Here is a 20,033-nt window from a genome sequence, read left to right as displayed (position 1 = left end):
TTAGAATACGTAGAAGAACAAAATCGTCAACTCTCATTGTCTTACCTGCAATTTATCTAAGAGGCCAGGTCATCAGTATTCTGAGACTCATTTTCTCTTATGCAAGATGGAATAAATTCTTCCAGCTGTTAGAATCATAAGTATTTCAAGCCAACACTTATAGAACACAAATGGATGCAGCACATGTAATTCATGTGTGAGTAGATTCAGTTTAATGGAGAGACAGATTAAGTTTAATTTATTTTGTAGTTACCCTTGGAACTACAGGGTAAAAATAAAATAATATTTATATTCATAGGACCGTAGATGTACAAACATTCCACTAGTGTACTTACTACAACCTGAGAGATCTAAGTAAAAAACAGATTGCTACTTTCATTTCAATATTATCTCATTTGTGGTAGAACTGATAAATCAACCAAGCAGAAGTAACTTGTATTTTGCCAATTTTGAGATTTCACCAAGAACAAATTCAAAATGAAGATCTTTCACATAGAGCTAAGAAGTGTAATTGCTTTATCAGAAAAAAAAAAACTGATTTAAAAGTAGGACACAATGTCTCAATGGAGGATATGACACATCACCCATATTAGTGTCATCATGCTTGGGGTTTTCGTGTGTGTGTTTTGAAATGTAGCAAAAAGAAGTAATAGAACTCAAATTGCTACGGGGATTTGACCTTATTCCAGTAAACGTGCAACCTGTGCTTGTAGTCAGAACAGCAGAAAATTCCTAGACATTTCTGGAAGGCAATAAATTTTAATAGCTACAATCTCTTTGCTTTCCTCTCATTTTCCAGCTACTGTACAAGTTTCCAAACCATGAATCTTGATAAAGCGGGGGTGGGGGGTGAATGACGGGCAGATATGGATAAGCATTGCTTGTCTCTTGCCAGGTATCAAACGAATTCTTGAACAAGTATGAGCCCCAATGAAGGACGAATGAGAATGAAAAGTCAAAACGCCCAGAAAAGATAAATTACCAAGAAATATCTCCTTTGTGGTCAGAAATAAGTAGTCATAATGCTTTCCAAAGAAGCATCCCAGAGGCAAGCATTGTCAGCCAGGCATCTTTTCTTTAAAACCTTCATGTCAGCTTATTGCCAGATGAACCTGGGGAACAACGATGAGTAGTTAGTGGGAGAAGAGGTAGCAGACTGGGAGGAGGAGGTGTCGGAAGCCGAAGAAGTAATGGGGTTTAGTGAGCAGGAAGAGGCTGTGGCAGAGGCAGAGATCAGGCAGGCTGCTGAAGAAGCCTGGGGGCCTATCCCTATTGCTGCAATCAGCTTCTCTCCCTCCTGGACTCCCAGAACATGTAGAGAAATGAAGAGGGTGGAGTAATGAGAGGCAAGACAATGAAGCCTTAGGCTACTGAGGAAGGAACCAGGGCAGGAGCCTTAGAAAGCAATGGGAAGGTGGGGACCTTCAGTCCTCACAACTGCCTCATTGAGGGCAAGACCTACTAGGAAGAGTTGCTGTGATCACCTGCACTGTTTTTCGGTTCTTTGAATAAAGAGTAAACTTCACCAACACCAGTGGGGGTTTTTTTTATTGCTGACCTTTTCCTGGCTCTGGCTCCTGACAATTACTCATGTAGACTTGCCCCTGGATTAATCAGACATTTAAGAATGGCACCAGGTGAACCTAGTTCTCTCAGATGAGCTGGTTTGATCGGTTTAGAAATGTCATTTTTAAAGAGAGAATTCCAGGGTGGAATCAGAATCTGAAACTGGTATCAAATCTGTGGATATAATCCTGGAGATTTAGGACAGGCAAATGGAAGTACGTAGTAGACAGAGTTAATTTATGGGATTTGCTTCCAGAAGGATATGGTGATGTCCACCAACATAGATAGCTTTTAAAGGAGAAATTTGTGGAGGATTAGGCTATCAATGACCACTGGTCAAGATGGCTACATATAACCTGCAAGATCAGATGGACCATGCTCTGGATACCAGTTCCTGGAAAGAACAGCATTAGAAGGCTATTGCCCTCTCATTCTGCTTGCAGGCTTTCTAGAGATACCTGGTTAATCACTGTAGGTCTGATCCAGGAGGTCTTCTATGACTTAAGGCATGGTAAATATCAGTTTAGTTTCTTGGGCAGCAACTCTTAATTATGTCCAAATATAGATATGCATAGCACAAATACTCAACCCATACTACAAGATGATTTAGCTAAAACAACAACACAAAGTTGGAACTGGACCTAAAGTTGTTTACCTAAGAGCTCTCATGCAAAGCTTTAAGTGGAGCTGCTTCAAACCACATATGCTGTTACTTAATTGTTCGTTGTTATTATTATGAAATTCAGAGTTGTGGAAGTGTAATTTATTGTGACAGCGCTTGGGGATAGAGATCCTATAGAACTTAAAGGAAAGAAATTGGAAGAAAGGCTCCATTATGTTCTGGAAAACACTTTTTGAAAGTGTGTGTACTTTCTAATATCATATGACCAAAGTCTGCTTTCTAACTTAGTGAGCAGTATATACAGGATCTCTCCTTTGAAATCATCCAATTTACTTTGAACCTATACCAAAGAGAGAGAACATTGCCTTTCAAATGTACTATGCCATGGATTCTAAAAACTGAGCTAAATTTAAACTAATGGAAATGAGATCGGTGAATAAGAGTTTAATCTTGAATTCAAGCAAAGAGATTTCCATGCAAGGTTTTTCCACCTTCATGAAACTTATGCTAAGTGTTTCTGTTTAAAACCACCCAAGGCCCAATCCTCTCTTGTGCTCCTCTGTATTAATCCCTTGTGTCAAGGACAAAGATTTTCTGGCACGTTGTGTTAACTAATACCACATGTTCCAACTCCTTAGAGAGAATGTATCTGTAGCACTTGTTTTTAATGTTGGGAACTTTACATGCTGTTCGTTTTGTTTAACAAAAAAGAACAACATTGCATGCAGAGGGTAAAACTGTGCTGTTAAACTTCTGTATCCTGTATGTGAAATGGATGCCATGTGCCAAAATAATGTGCCAAGACTGGTGTTAGTGGATGAGGCCACTAGGCAGGAGCAAGCTGCTGCTGTTCATGGTAGAATTTAAATGAGGACCCCCAAAATAAACACTCTGCTTAATTTGAACTATTTTTACATCTGATCACTGTTTGTAAAAGAGCAAAACTGCTGTGAATATGGCGCCATGGATTGTCCTACCAGAGACACTAACTGGCAGGTTCCTTTGCCCACTTTTTAAAACCCTGGCTGCTCTTTAATGCATGCAAAACTGGCAACATCTTGTACCTGAGATTGTGGTATACTCAAACTCATAAGCAGAGCTGGCCTTCAGGCAGCTTTCTCAGGTGGCAGAGGGTAGGAGGGAGGCAGGTAGTCATGGTGGGGTGCTGGAGGTCAAAGTTGTGTGTGTCAAGAGGTCCATGCTGCACTCACTAGCCTGGTGCCCTGGAGGCAGCTAGTTCCAAAGTGAGGTTCAACTGTTGGCTTTGGTTGCCCTGATGGATGACTGTTACAGGGAGCAGGACAAGTTGGGGAAGTGGCAATCCCAAACATCTGGAGGACCCCAGGTTGAAGAAGACTGTTTTAACAAAAGGTGGGAAATGTGTGGATTGTGTCTATCTATAATTGTGTCTCTAGGTAGCACTGAACTTACTGTATTTGGATGGAGTTGGGCGTTTCCTGCTGTTGCTCTGCCTTTTTTGTTTAAGACAGCCAAACACGTTCTTGTCTAGCTTCCTACTGGTGTGCCCTAAGCCTTCCACAACAGAAGACTCAGACTACATGCAGCAGCCAATGAACTAAATTAGCTATCATTGCCATAGAGGCATTTCTCCCCACACCCCTATTCCTCGTACTAAGGTCAAGCAGAAAGAGAGTGGTAATTTGGGCCCAAAAATGATTGCGTGCTTCTTGTTCTTTAGAGCATATTGTGGAAAAGCCATTGCAAAGACATCACCCTATATTATTAGAAATATACTAGCCCATAATACTACTATAATTAAAAAGCTGGAAATGGCAAATGGCAGGAGCAGTTTCCTCTTTGACTGTGGCAACAAGAGGAGTCCTCCAGCAACAAGGAGGCACGGGTATTGTGGCTTCTGTTTGCTGGACTTGTTCCACAGCTGTTGTCTCTGCTTGTGGCTCTATGGGTATATACTTATCATTGTAAACAAAGCTCATAGGATAATATCAGATAAGAGGAGGAATGGTGTGTGAGGTAGAAAAGAATGCCACACACGCATTCCCAGTATGCACTTTGGTGATGTGTATCTGCAAAAATGCAGATATGTTTTGAAAGATTTTAAGAGAAGAGAGCTCTTGCATCAGTTTATAACATTAGGTTTGCAGCTTGGTTGCTAGATTCCAAGTTGGAACAGGATCAGTTTTCCATCACCTAGGTAAACAATCCTTAAATAAATTCTAACAGTGCTAGTAATATAAAGTTACCCGCCATGTAGCAAACATGGAAATAGTTAGCCTGAAGACTTGCTTTCTGCTATAGACTGTGCCTTCCTTTATCCATTTAATTGTGTTCTTGCAGTCCAGAAAGTAATGAACCAATTTCAGGGTATAGTTGAATGAAACCACCAACCTGTCTTTTCCCAGCATTTGATTGGTTGCAAGAATGGAGTTCTTCAGTTGGATCCTGGGTTCTCATCCTAATATTCAGAAAATTGCCGGTGCTAGCTTAATTACTGTAACTATCCTATACTGAATAAAAAAATTCCTTCCAGTAGCACCTTAAAGACCAACTGAGTTAGTTCTAGGTATGAGCTTTCGTGTGCATGCACACTTCTTCAGATACACAGTGTGTATCTGAAGAAGTGTGCATGCACACGAAAGCTCATACCTAGAACTAACTCAGTTGGTCTTTAAGGTGCTACTGGAAGGAATTTTTTTATTTTGTTTTGACCATGGCAGACCAACACGGCTACCTATCTGTAACTATCCTATACTGAGGTTTCAAGTAAGTGAAATTTACTGTAGTGCGTTAAATTGAATCCAGATTTATAAAATGCCTTATGTTTTCAGTTACATATAAAACGAGAAAAAATGGCACAATTCAGGCTGTTAGTATCCATAATTAGATAACTATTTGTCATCCATGTTTCAGTGATGAGGTATGTTCTAATTATAGCAAATAAGTCTTCAGCAGTTGTTAATATCTATTTAAATACAAGGCCAAAAATGTCAAATGGAGAATTGTACGCAGACTATTAATTAATAATGTGGGCGGGGAGGGGGGGTTGCAGTGATTTTTAGGAAGTCATTAGTCTGCACCAGGCGTCCTATTGGGAAGACCCAGCTTTCTGAGTGCATGTTCTGGAAGTTGGGCAATAGGGGCAGTACAGGATTCCTATTGGTGTACCGACCTCCCCGCTGCACCAAGGATTCCCTGCCCGAGCTGCTTCAGGTCGTGGCGGATATGCTCCTGGAGACACCTAGCTTGGTTGTCCTGGGGGATTTTAACATCCATGCCAACACGACCTTACAAGGGGCCTCTCGGGACTTCGTGGAAAGCATGGCCTCCATGGGGCTGTCCCTGAATAAGTCTGGCCCAACTCATAGCCACGGACATGCCTTAGACTTGGTGTTTACCTCTACGGATGCTGGTGATCTGACATTAACTAAAAGCGAAACAAAAGAAGTGCCATGGTCAGATCACTTCCTGGTGCAACTGGACTTCTCCGCAACCCTTCCCCTCCGCAGGGAGGTGGGACCGATTCGGATGGTCCGCCCCCGCCACTTAATGGATCCAATTGGCTTCCAGAGAGTGGTAGGGGATGCTTTATCCCAAGTTGATGGCCTTTCAGCTGATTCCCTGGTGGCCCGCTGGAATGCGGAGTTAACCAGGGCTATTGACTGTCTGGCTCCGAAGCGCCCTCTCCGATTGCATGGAGCCCGGACAGCCCCGTGGTTTTCCCCGGAGCTGAGGGTGATGAAACAATCGTTGAGACGGCTAGAGCGCCGGTGGCGGAAAACTCATTCTGAATCAGACCGGACACGGGTTAGAGCTCAACGTCGAGCCTACCAAGTGGCAATGGCGACGGCGAAGAGGGCCTTCTTCACCGCCTCCATTGCATCTGCAGAAAACAGCAGCAGGAGACTTTTTCAGGTGGTTCGCAATCTATCAGAACCACCTGTACCACCGGGGCCTGGTAGGGACCCCAAGATCTCCTGCAATGCTTTTGCAAAGTTTTTTGCAGATAAAATCGCTCAGATTCAGAAGGAGGTAGACTCCACCGTGGGAACAGGGCCAGGGCGGGAGAGTGCTAGAGTTCTGTCTGGTCCTGTTACATGGGATCAATTCCAATCTGTTACCTCCGAGGATGTGGACAGGCTGCTTGGACGAGTGAAACCGACCACCTGTCTCTTTGATCCTTGCCCATCCTGGCTGATAAAAGCGAGCCGGGAAGGGCTGGGCGATGGGATCTGCGGGGTGGTGAATGCTTCCCTCTGTGAGGGAGCCTTCCCAGACCCGCTGAAAGAGGCGGTCATTAAACCGCTTCTTAAAAAAACATCTTTAGACCCGGCCAATTTGGCCAACTATCGCCCAGTCTCAAATCTGCCATTCTTGGGCAAGGTGATTGAGCGGGTGGTTGCTGAACAACTCCAAGCACGCCTGGAGGAAACGGACCATTTGGATCCCTTCCAATCGGGATTCAGGCCTCACCATGGGACTGAAACTGCCTTGGTCGCGCTGGTTGATGATCTCCGGCGGGCTAGGGACAAAGGTGAGAGCTGTTTCCTAGTTCTGCTGGATCTCTCAGCGGCCTTTGACACCATCGACCATAACATCCTTCTGGACCGTCTAGAGGGGCTGGGAGCTGGGGGCACTGTTATACAGTGGTTCCGCTCCTTCCTCCTGGGCCGTGTCCAGAAGGTGGTGGTGGGGGGTGAGTGTTCAGACCCCTGGGCTCTCACTTGTGGGGTGCCTCAGGGTTCTGTCCTCTCCCCCATGCTTTTTAATATCTATATGAAGCCGCTGGGAGAGATCATCAGGGGGTTTGGACTGGGTGTTCATCAGTATGCAGATGACACCCAGCTCTACCTCTCCTTTAAATCAGAACCAGTGAAGGCGGTGAAGGTCCTGTGTGAGTGCCTGGAGGCGGTTGGAGGTTGGATGGCGGCTAACAGATTGAGGTTGAATCCTGACAAGACAGAAGTACTGTTTTTGGGGGACAGGAGGCGGGCAGGTGTGGAGGATTCCCTGGTCCTGAATGGGGTAACTGTGCCCCTGAAGGACCAGGTGCGCAGCCTGGGAGTCATTTTGGACTCACAGCTGTCCATGGAGGCGCAGATTAACTCTGTGTCCAGGGCAGCTGTCTACCAGCTCCACCTGGTACGCAGGCTAAGACCCTACCTCCCCGCGGACTGTCTCGCCAGAGTGGTGCATGCTCTAGTTATCTCACGCTTGGACTACTGCAATGCGCTCTACGTGGGGCTACCTTTGAAGGTGACCCGGAAACTGCAATTAATCCAGAATGCGGCAGCTAGACTGGTGACTGGGAGTGGCCGCCGGGACCACATAACACCGGTTCTGAGAGATCTGCATTGGCTCCCAGTACGTTTCCGAGCACGATTCAAAGTGTTGGTGCTGACCTTTAAAGCCCTAAACGGCCTCGGTCCTGTATACTTGAAGGAGCGTCTCCACCCCCATCGTTCAGCCCGGACACTGAGATCCAGCGCCGAGGGCCTTCTGGCGGTTCCCTCATTGCGAGAAGTGAGGCTACAGGGAACCAGACAGAGGGCCTTCTCGGTAGTGGCGCCCGCCCTGTGGAACGCCCTCCCATCAGATGTCAAAGAGATAAAGAATTACCTGACGTTCAGAAGACATCTTAAGGCAGCCCTGTTCAGGGATGTTTTTAATATGTAATGCTGTATTGTTTTTAATACTGATTGGGAGCCGCCCAGAGTGGCTGGGGAAACTCAGCCAGATGGGCGGGGTATAAATAATAAATTATTATTATTATATTATTATTATTTTATTTACTAATGGATTTTGAGCCTGCCTTTCAAGGCATAATGGTCCTAAGGTGGCTCACAAAATTAAAGCAGCATAAAACAATGAAATGCTCAATAACTCAATCAAAATCTAAACTCTAAAAACAACAGCAATTTAAAAAAGGCATCAAAAAGGCTCTGGAAGCCACCCACATAATGGACCTAACTGTTGTGCTGGAGAACAAAGCCCAGGAGGCTGGATTTGAGACCTGGGCTAACTCATATGTACAGTGCATGGGAATCCTTCAGATAACCTGCTGTCAAACTGCCAAGGGCTTATGACCAACACTTAAAAATGGGAATGGAAATAAATAGGCAGTTATTGTAGGTGGTAGGGTGGCCAATTTAACATTTCCAAAAAAAGAGGAAAACATCACCAGAAAAAGGACATTTGCATAAAATGCACATATTCTAATACACATGCACAGATGCAAATCTAGAAATAATTATGATAGAAGAACAATACCAGGAAAGGCTGTGACCAGGTGACCTGTATGCCTGCTCAATCTGCTCTCCATCTGCTATCTGCAGATAAGCAACAACAAATCTACTTCTTAGGATTCTTTATCTTTAAAACAGACTTGGACCAAGCCACCCTTCAAATAGCATAAACATAGCAAGTGCAATCTGTACTACTTGACGTTCCTAAACCATCTTTAAAGACAACCCTGTGTAGAACACATTACAATATTTCAGTCTGGATGTGATAGGAGCATGTGTAACTGAGGCCAGGGCTACAACTGGTGACACCACCACCCCACTGCATGGCTATAATATCTGAAGAGCGCTACTAATTATGTACTGTGTTACCAGGATTATGATTCAGTTTGTTTGCCTTCATCCATCCCAAAACTGTCTCGAAACACCTGTTAGGAATTTCCACTGCCTCTCTGAAATGAGCTGATGGGAAAGAGAGAATGAGCTATATATTCCAGAATAATCTCAAATTGACTTTTAGCTGGTTCATGAAAATGTTAAAAAGCATAGAGGCTATGAGGTGGAACTGAGGTCCTGCAGCACTTCTTTCTGGGTTTATCTCTCCTGAAAGAACCAGTCACCACAACACCTCCAAGTGTCATCTTGGAGAGAGACTCCAGAAGTAAACCATGGTTAATGGTTTCAAAAGCCACTGAGAAGCTATTAGAACCCAACAAGGTTGCACTTCCCCTAACATGGATGGTCCACCAGAGTAGTTTCTGTCTCAAAACCAGAGCAAAATCTAGGTTCATCTTCTCCCCGGTTCTGAATCAGATGCTCTGCCATCTCCCCTGAAAAACAGGTGTTTGAAGAAGTCCATTTTTGAACCTCACAAGACTGAGTCTGATATCTGTGTTCAGTAGACATATCTAGACCCTTTCTCTCCTATTTGGTAAGTTCAGGGTTTTAGGTTTTTGGTTTTAACTTGAAATGTAGGGTTGTGTCCTGGATACACTTGTGAGATTTCATTGTAGCAGCTCTGTTTTTAAAGGAGATTACAAACTAAGAGAAAGCCAAACTGTGGAGTTAAACCGCCTCACTTTGCTCAGTCTGTTAAACATTTACTGATTTGGTGTTAATTTCTTTCATACTGTACTCGGCTGTACAATAGGGATCTTCAGAGAAAGACAGAAGAGGAAAAATGCAGAAAGCCCCCAAATCTTAACTACAACATGAACTTTAAGATGCTAATTTCAGCTATGATCATGGGAATTGTACAGATGGACTGAAAGTGATATACAAAGTGCAGATGTCCCTTTTGTTCATCTGGCTCTTCGCTGACGAAGTAGTCACAGCTGGACAAAATTCCCCAATAATTTCTTTTCAGTGATTGCAGGCCAGCCCCATTAAAATGAGTGGGAGTTTTGCCATTGACCTCAATAAGATGTGGATTGAACTCTGCATGTTTTTGAAGAAATGTGTCTTGGCAATAATATTTTTTTCCAGCGGGTGATCAGCTACTTGATTTCACATTCAGGTGCAAAGGAAATGCAGGCAGGCCTAGGATAATTTAAAGCTGAGCACATAGTCTGGATTGAGTTAATTGGAACTTCAACTCAAAGAGCAAAGCAGCTTATAGTATATTATTATTAATTAATGAAGGTATTAATAATAATTTTATTACTATAAATTACCTTGGTCCTCCTGATGGACAAGGGGCAGCAAACAGAATGAGTCCTGCTAAGACTGAGATTCTGCAGGCAGGCACTTCCCAGATCTAGGGGTTAGGGAATTCACTAGTTCCGGATAGGGTTGCACACCCCTTGAAACATACGTTGTGTAGTTTGGGAGTGCTCCTAGATCAATCTCTGTCACCGGGGGCTCTGGTGACATCTGTCACAATGAACACCTATTATCAGTTTAGGATGACACGTCAGCTATACCCTTTCCTTGACAAGGATAGCTTAGCCATTGTGATTCATGCATTGGACAATTCTGCCCGTGAAACCACACCCTACAGAATATTGTAGGGCAGTGACCCCAAACAGACATTTTCTGCTGTTGCCCCTCTACTGCAGAATGCCCTTCTCTATCATTCAGGAACCATCATTTGCTTCAGGTGCCTTGGGAAGACTTATCTTTTGGCCCAGGCTTACCCTGACCCATAAGATTCAACCCTGTTTTGCATGTTTGGATCCTCTCAGTTTGTTTTATTTGTTTTTATATGCTTTTTATGGGTTGTTAGACCGCGGTTTTATTGGTGCAAATTAGGTGAGTTCATTTTTAAATGTGAACTGAATTGGAAGTTGTATGTGTAGACCACCTGGCTACAGTCTCCCACACTATGTTTTTGCATTTATATTTAAATTGCCATTGTTTCTTAGTTTGCATCAATACATCTACATTATGCAATCAGTGCCCTTTTTCTGGTGAAGCATTTTCCTCTTTTCGGCAATAAAAAATAAGTGACCAGCCTATAAAGAACGAAAATTATTCTTTAGCAGAAGTCCTGCTTCAATACCATGTTCAACTGATTTAAAGTGGTTAAGTAATGACTTAGACCTGTATCAGATTTGTCCACTGGAGTTTTTTTAAAATAAAAATAAAAATAAACATTAACCAGCTAGTATGAATTAGTTATTTATCTCTGGGTCATCTTGACATAACTGTAAAGTTCAAAAGCAGAAGTCTGAGGAAAGCAAGGAATCTGACATAATTTAAGACACAATATTTGGGGACATGCCAGAAGTGGAACCAAATGCCTTATACAGTATCCTTAGAAAGCTTTCTATTGACTGTGTGACTGTGTGCCTAAAAGTGGAGAAGGTGCCAATAAAATCCTAATACAGCAAAATTATCACCTTTTAAAAGTAGGCTGTAAGACTAAAGTTATTGCTACCTTAGAAATGTTTTTAGCCCTTCTTCAAGGTAAAGCAGGTTATTCCAATTGGTACCTTAATCAATTTACTTATTCAAAATATTTATAACTCTCCCTTCATCAAAACTAACACTAGGGCAGGGTATAGCGTGCTACAACTACAGTGGATGAAGCTTTAAAGGGAAACCATGTGAAGCTGTGAGAGAAGAAAGAAATTAGGAAATAGAATGACCAATGAGCAAAAGGAGAGCTAAACTGGGAGCTGTCCGACTTTCCAGTCAGAAGCCAGGAAGTTTTGCAGTAGGAGGGAAAAGCCATTGGTGAACACTGTCCTTGGCTGGAGGACTATTAAAAGGCAGGAAAGGGCAGAGAGTGTGTCTGTTCTTATTTAAAGTACAACTCAGATGAAGACTAAGGAGTTCTAGAATGGAAGGTGAACTAAGCAAATGATGCAAACTCACCTGGCAGAGAAAGTGCTTTAGTGGGGCCTTCCTATACTTACCTGTGCCCTGATGTCCCCAAAAAAGAGAGACCTGCAAAAGAAGGAAGAGTGGAACATGCCAGACTCTTACATTTCACTGAACATTGCAGGTGGTTGGGTTGCCTTTACGCTCTTTTTGGGAGCTTCCTTGGAGCTTCTGACTGGCCAGATGTGGAAACAGAATGCTGGATTAGACTCCTGGCTCTGACCCAGGTGTTCTCTGATTTGTCCTTGTTCCCTAAGGAATTTTCTGCTGTAGCTCTTCAGATTGCAGGTGTGCAGCTGTTATATTTTTGAATGATTCTATGTTAAAAAATAAAATTAAAAAATCTCCCTGCTTTATAATAAATTTAGCATATTGGGAAGAGAGTTACACCAAACCTCTCTCTCAGATGTATTATTGACTTTACTGCATGTAGGGAATTTTTACTTGGGATAGTAGTCAAAATTTAACCCCTCCTGTGTAATATGAAGTGCTGCATTGCAGAATCCTGCTACTTCAATGCAGCACTTCATTTTTGCTGTATTCACCCCATAGTTTATTCCATTTCCCCGTTTCCTAACAGTTAATATCTGCATTATATGTGAGCTTTCACATGATGTAAAAACCGCTTTCAGAAAACTAAAGGACTACATAACATGTTTAAGTCTGGTATCCCTTTTATTTGATTCCAGATAAAAATCTGTTTGCGCCTTAAAATGAAGGTGCACATTTATAATGTGTATGCTACACATGTCAAAGAAAACGAATAATGAAGAGTTGAGCTGAACAATGAGGGCACACTGGCTTGGACATGGCATTTAAGGATTTCAGTGTGATGACTATACCGCTGTTGGCAAGCACAGTGACATTTTGACATAGATTGAATTATACCTGTTTTATGACAAGAGCATTTTCTAGACGAGTAACTGTGACTACCTGTCATTTTGTTAATAGCAAGCAGACTCCAATGATTTGTAGGGTATATGTGACAGCATATTTTAATTAGCATGACTGTTTATGTAAGCACTAGCTAAGATGGGGTAATGTTACTAAGAATTACAGCATTGGCTCTGGACAGGGTAATGTGTCAGGATGAGGAATCTGGTCACTGTAATGCTATTGTGGTTGTTTATCAGTCCGGTTTTGATGCCACAAAGCCACTGTTGCAGTAGTGAAAATATAGCATACTAACACTGTTTGAAACCCACTGGTATTTGGTTCTACTATACTTTGCATTTTGTTAAATATACAGTTTCATTGGGTTTGTTTTTATTGACCGTACATCACTTCAAGCACCCAAATGGTGGGAAATATGACTGATAAGTGGATATATAGCAAAGAACTCAGAGAAAAACTGGCAAAGCTTAAAAACTATCAAGATCAGGCTATGGCTAACACTTAACTACAGTTGACAAACACAATGGAATGACCGCTCCCCACATCAAATGGGGGGGGGGCTTTGTGTGGTCGCGCGCAGCCCCCCGGATCCCATGCGGCTCCAGGTAGTTCGGGCTGGCTTCGCCCTCCCCAGGCTGGATACCTGGAGGTCTCAGCCTACCTCAGCCAATTGCCCAATCCCACCTGCAGAGGCAGTGGCAGGGGACCAGCCACGTAGGGGGAAGGACCACCCTGCCCACACAACAGAGGGTGGATCTTAACTGAGAATCATCAGTTGGCTCCAGAGCTTCTCCCACCCTTCCCTCCCTCAGTGAAGCCTTATTTTGCAGGTTAACCTCTTCTCCACAGGTACGCGGGCGCTGTTACATCATGGTCACTGTTGAAGGGCCAGAAAGGAATTTTCCTGCATTGGCAGGTTTTGTCTTCCCCGTAGCAAAACGTCACAACTTTGGCAGTTTCAGGCCTTGGGTTGAATCCTTTAGTCTATCTTCCCTAAATGGGGGGTGGGGCATGAACCGGTGACCCACGCCCCCCTTGTGGCGGTGATCCCAGGGTTCCCCATTAAAGGGGTCTTGAGGGGAGGCATTGGCCATACGCCAAGAGGTTGTCATTGCTCTCCCCTGCGACGGTGGTGAAACGGGAGGCGGGGTCTCTGCTTTAACATGTGTTCTCCAGAGCCAGCCCAATCCCCACACATTCTGGATAACCCTGATGTCCCCCAGGTCCACTGCTGGGAACTGGGAAGGATAAACACCCAGTGCCTGAGCCAAGGTCTCCCTACATCTGAAACTTAATAAAGTTGTGGCCAATTTTAATCCCATAGCATGTTGTCTTGAGTGATTCCACTCCGAGTGATTCCACCTGGGGTTGGGGGGACTCCACCTGTCCATGCAATGACCTAGTGCTCTTTTTAATTTCTCGACTGTTCACACGGAGTGGACTTAACATAAAGGACAAACAGAATTGGGCCTTTCTTAAATAAATTTTAAAGAGAAGTAATATTCTATCATTTGCAATATCTGTCATATGAACATTACAGGAATGGCTACTAGTGGTATGCTACTGGCTAGTGGTATGATGACTATTGCGGTATGCTTCTGAATACCAGTTGCTGGAAACTGCAGGAGAGGAGAGTGCTGTTGTGCTTGGGCCCTGCCTATGGGTTTCCCACAGGCATCTGGTTGGCCACTTTGAGAACAAGATGCTGGATGAGATGGGCCATTGGCATGATCCAGCGGGCCCTTCTTATGTTCTTAATGGGACCCACTCTATTCTTTCTCAGAGCACATCACTGCGGCACCATAACAAGATTATTGTAAACGGTTGTGATGCAACGGTGAAATCACTGAAGACTTTTGGGAAATTACTGCAAACGGCTTCCTCTAGACTGGCTTTCATGTGATTGCAGCTGCCGCTTTGCAAATGTTTGCTTGCTTTACAAATGTATTATCTGCTTCACAGTGTAAGACATAATACAAATAAGATAAAATACAAAAAACTACAAATTCTAGAAACAATTAAGACTACAGACTCTAAACGTGCCATCCCTGTAGATGGACAATTAATATTTCATAAATGGCGGGGGTCACACCTCAGAGAAAGCCTTCTTAACTAAAACAGTAGGCATCTAAACATTATCATGCAGGGTGCCTTTGTAATTTCAGCTGGCCATTGATTCCAGAAAGCTGTAGCTTCAATACTAAAAGCCTGATTTCTAGCACAAACTAGGTGCACCTGTGGGTCATGTGGTACTCTCAGCTTTGCCACATCTGTTGCTACATGATGCCACTCTGAAGCATTAGTTGAGACAGCATTGGCTACCACACCTTTATGCTGTTGAAAGCATGTCCTATATGTATGCTGAAATGTTTGTTCTGCTTGAGTTGGTAACATCCCATATTTTTCTGCTTTCTCTCCCCCAACCTCAGTTAAGAGACAAAGCCTGAAAGTTCAGATCAATGCAACTGGTGATGCAGTGTGCATGAGATACATTCGACCCAGTCCAAGCACCAAACTGGAAGGCTTCATCTTGGGGTACGGCAGCAGCTTCTTCTCTAACCAGTATATTCCTCTGCCATCAGACGGGAAATCTTACATAACCGAAGTTGGTAAGCCAATGTCCAGATATGAATCTTGGAGAGATGGTTGTGGCGTCTGAAATTGCATTTACTTGTGGTCTGGATGGGGATACCCGAGACTTAAAACCAAAGGAAATATCGAATTTCAACAGTGGCAAAAACGTCTGTATTTTCTGAATTGTTTGTTATTTTGTTCCCTTCTTTGCAATTTTCAGTTACTGACATTTTCCAGAGGCACCGAATATGTAAATGAAAGAAGCTAATTTGACACAAATGTAATTGAAATGTTGAACAGGCCATCCAAACAGATCTTTAATATAAGCACTGCATGTTAGCCAGTTACTTGTTGATTTGTAGCTAAAGCTGTGGGTCTTAGCACCATAATCCTTAAGAAGTGAATCTAAGCTTTTAGATCATCATTCATTACTATTAAGTCAGCTTGCGTATTCTTTGTTTCACTGTTCAAGGATCTGTTATTTCAATATTAATTCTAATGTGAAATGAAATATCACCCTCCAAATTTTGTTGAACTGCAACTCCTATAACCATTGGCCCTGCTGGCTGGGGTTGCTGGGAGTTGTAGTCCAGATCTCCTAGCCTAGCGTGCCAAGGAGATTGATGTAGTCAGAAGTGTCGTTGCTTGTTGTTGCTGAGACTCAGATCAGTGGGCAGTGACGACAATAGTCAATATTTGGGAGAAAGGCAGAGAATAACCTTATTTGGGGCATTTAGTACCTACAATTAACACTATGTGAATTGAATATTATGAAGAATAATTCTAGTCTGCTCCACGTACAGTGGTACCTCAGGTTAAGTACTTAATTCGTTCCAGAGGTCCGTTCTTAATCTGAAACTGTTCTTAACCTGAAGACCACTTTAGCTAATGGGGCCTCCTGCTGCTGCCGCGCTGCCAGAGCCCGATTTCTGTTCTTATCCTGAAGCAAAGTTCTTAACCTGAAGCACTATTTCTGGGTTAGCAGAGCGTGTAACCTGAAGCGTATGTAACCTGAAGCGTATGTAACCCGAAGCGTATGTAACCCGAGGTACCACTGTATTAGTCTTGGGAGATGTGAATTAGCTCAGCTCATTTAAGCCTGTGGGCAAATAAAATTCTCCCTCCCTCTGTAGTTGCAACTCACAGGAACTGTGCATGTTGGCACATTGCCCTGCTGCAAATATTCTTCCAAACATGTGATTAGTATTGAGGAGGGGTGTGGGCAGCCTGTAACCATGGGGACCAGGTGGGAATGGCCTTGTTCTTCTGCCTCACATGTTAATCGTATGGGCTGATAACCCAAATAGAGTTGTTAATCCTACTTGGTACAAGGTAAAGGTAAAGGACCCCTGACAGTTAAGTCCAGTCACTAATGACTCTGGGGTTGCGGCGCTCATCTCGGTTTACTGGCCAAGGGAGCTGATGTTTGTCCGCAGACAGTTTTTCCGGGTCATGTGGCCAGCATGACTAAGCCACTTCTGGCAAAACCAGAGCAGTGTACTGAAACACCGTTTACCTTCCCACTGGAGCGGTACCTATCTATCTACTTGCACTTTGACGTGCTTTCGAACTGCTAGGTTTACCACTAATTTGGAGTTTTGTCTACTAACATCAGCTTGGCTTTCAATTCTAGATGCTCTTACCTAAAGTGCTATAAATAGTGAATTTATTCATTAGAGATGTCTTTAACAAAGGCATGATCTCTGCTTCTAGATGAAAGTGGAGCTGCTTGAAGCAGCTCTTGTTCTGGTTATTTTGTTCTGGTGCCTGCAAGGACTAGTTCACACATTACATTTCTCTTACATGAAGATAATCTATGCAATGTGTGAAGGGGGGAGAGGAGAATTTTGTTTGGCCCACCTTTTTAAGCAAGCAGAAGTAATTTGCATAGTCCCGCACTAGTTTGACTATAATTATCATTTGGATTTTGCACATCTTTGAATCCGGCAATACAGTTTTCAGCCCAAGAAATATATCAAAATGTGTATTTTTAAGGTAACGTAGCAATGCATGTACTGAGATAAAATAGGTATTCAAATGCAAATTTTGGTGGGGGTGGAACAGATGTTTGAATGACCACATGCAAAACTGACGCAGTCCAGAAACAGGCTGATCTATCCTTCCCTAGTGAAGAACATACAAGTATTTATTTTGTTGCACTTAGATTTTGGGAAGGCAATTCAATCATTCATACATATGTAAAGTAACCATGTGGCAGGAAAGTCTGTGACATCGTTATTCTAGGATAACCCCAGGAAGAACAAGGACATGCGTCAAGATCATTCCTAGGAGAAAAAAACAGAACATAAATTCAGAAATGTAAGACAACAAGAAAACAGGATAGTAAAATAAAGTACTGACTTAATGAGGATATTAAAATGGTTGTAAGATGGGCCAAAATCATTTGGAAGCTCCTAAAGTTTATTTTACTTAACACATGGCTTCCAAAAAGCAAATCTGTTTCTGGCTTAAAGATTCAGTTCATTTGGATAAGCTGCTTTGTGTCCATAGAAACAGGTACAGCTGAGCAAAACTGATCACACCCTCTGTGAGGAAAACAGGCCTTTAATGGGAAAAAGATTATTTGACCATACTGTCACACTTGTGCATGTCCAATTACAAAAGTCATTGCCGTTATTTAGTTTGCATGTTAGACACAAGAAGAGTAAACAAGCTAAGGAAACTCTGGTTGCTCTTATCAGTCCTCGTCTCAAGAAGATAATTGTATTCCTGCCTATCAGAAATATGGTTAAAATTGACCAAAAAGTCAGAAATATGTACTTAGAATGCCTCCTGGAATAAGGGTGGATTTGCCACTCTTTTTAAAGATGTCGTTTGACTCTTCATCACTTTTAGCTATACTATTGCAGTCCAATGCTGTTATTGCCTACTCAGAAGTAAGTCCCATTGAATTCAGTGGCAGTTATATTTCCAGCTAAGAATGTATAGGATTGTAGCCTAAACTGATTAAGATATAACTTTTCAGGAACTATACTCTCTCTGTAGATAAAAGTGTTAATGTCATTGTGCTCCATTGGAGAGCTATGGTACTGGAGCCAAAGGCAAAGGCAAAGGCATCCATATTGTTAGGTGTACTCAACACCATTTCGTTCAGTGGATTTAAGAACACCTGACAGTGTTGGCTTGTATTTTCCATAATCTTTATAGCCTATCCAGTTGGCTTTAACAGAACATGTCAATTGTTTTCTCTACTAGGAATTAAAAAAATGGAGAGAAACTACATATACAGTTCAGCTGCCGACTCACATTTGCTTAAAACTATTGCTGTTAAAACAGATTCATGGAACAGTGAAAATTCAAAACAAAAGATTAAAAATAAAATTACACAAAGAGTTTGGAATGAAAAGCTGTATACTCCCTAACCTAGCCAGACACAACAAAGCATGTTGATGACCTTCACAAAGTGCTTTGTTCTGCTACAGTTATAGAGTTTGTGTGGCCATGCTTCACTAAGATTAAGTGATACACTCTGATATAATCTGGTGGTGCAGTGCATTTTGTTTTCAAGTTGTGTTTTACATCAGCTGGATAGCTCAGTTGGTTAGGGCATGGTGCTGATAACACCAAGGTTGCAGGCTCGATCCTGCATATTCCTGCATTGAGTGGTGGCAGGAGTTTGGACTAGATGACCCGCAGAGTCACTTCCAATTAAAGAGGTACATTAATATACACTTAATATACAGTGGTAACTCGGGTTACATATGCTTCAGGTTACAGAGTCTGCTAACCTAGAAATATTACCTCGGGTTAAGAACTTTGCTTCAGGTTGAGAACAGAAATCGTGCTCCAGCGGTACGGCGGCAGCAGGAAGCCCCATTAGCTAAAGTGGTGCTTCAGGTTAAGAACAGTTTCCGGAACAAATTAAGTACTTAACCCGAGGTACAACTGTACTTGTTTATTTGAATATATATACAGTGGTACCTTGGGTTACAGACACTTTAGGTTACAGATTCCACTAACCCAGAAATAGTACCTCGGGTTAAGAACTTTGCTTCAGGATGAGAACAGAAATCGCGCAGCATTGGGAGGCCCCATTAGCTAAAGTGGTCTTCAGGTTAAGAACAGTTTCAGGTTAAGAATGGACCTCCAGAACGAATTAAGTTCTTAACCTGAGGTACCAGTGTATTCACTTTTATGTTTCTTATTAAAAAATAGGCCTATTGTGAAGGAACATTCTTTCACCTCTGGTGGACATGCCCTAGGGTGAAGGTCTTCTGGGAAATGATATATAATGAGCTGAAAAAGGTATTTAAATATACCTTCACTAAGAAATCAGAGGCCTTCCTTCTGGGTATTGTCGGCCAGAAGGTGTTAAAGAAGGACCGAACATTCTTTATGTATGCAACAACGGCAGCAAGGATACTCATCGCAAAAAACTGGAAAACTCAAGATCTACCCACACTGGAAGAGTGGCAGATGCAGCTGATGGACTATATGCAACTGGCCGAGATGACTGGCAGAATCCGTGATCTGGGAGAAGAGAAGATGGAGGAAGACTGGGAGAAACTCAAGATGTATCTACAAAAATATTATAATTTGGTTGAATGTTAAGAAGGATGCTAGATTATAAAAAATTGGCCACCACTAAATTAGATTTAAATTTGATGATAAGTGAGACTAAAGAAAATATAAAATTTTTTGGAAGAAGTGCTAGATTATATTTGAATGAGTGGACATGAGATTGTAAACAAGTTGATAATTTGTCTGGAAAAAACTTTTAACGATGTAAATGGGAGCGGGAGACGTGAGGGAGTCCAAAGAAGTGATGAAATTATGTTTGTGACAGAAGTAAGACTGTTTGTTGTTTGTGC

The 20,033-nt window shown here is 42.6% G+C and overlaps 1 protein-coding gene across 37 annotated transcripts in view; it reads left to right on the top strand.

Moving 5' to 3' along the window:
• Positions 1 to 20,033, top strand: part of ABI3BP (ABI family member 3 binding protein) — a 133,599-nt gene that overhangs the window by 16,297 nt on the left and 97,269 nt on the right. For all 37 annotated transcript variants that reach the window (XM_081859610.1, XM_081859578.1, XM_081859594.1 and 34 more), the window contains exon 2: positions 15,057 to 15,236. In XM_081859610.1, the coding sequence (XP_081715736.1) occupies positions 15,057 to 15,236 (180 nt within the window). The remainder of the gene's footprint in view (positions 1 to 15,056; positions 15,237 to 20,033) is intronic.

This window comes from Podarcis erhardii (assembly GCF_964252035.2).
Source record: "Podarcis erhardii genome assembly, chromosome: 4".
Classification (NCBI taxonomy): domain Eukaryota; kingdom Metazoa; phylum Chordata; class Lepidosauria; order Squamata; family Lacertidae; genus Podarcis; species Podarcis erhardii.
Note: the sequence above shows the minus strand (reverse complement) of the source record. Positions and strands in the feature narration are given on the sequence as shown.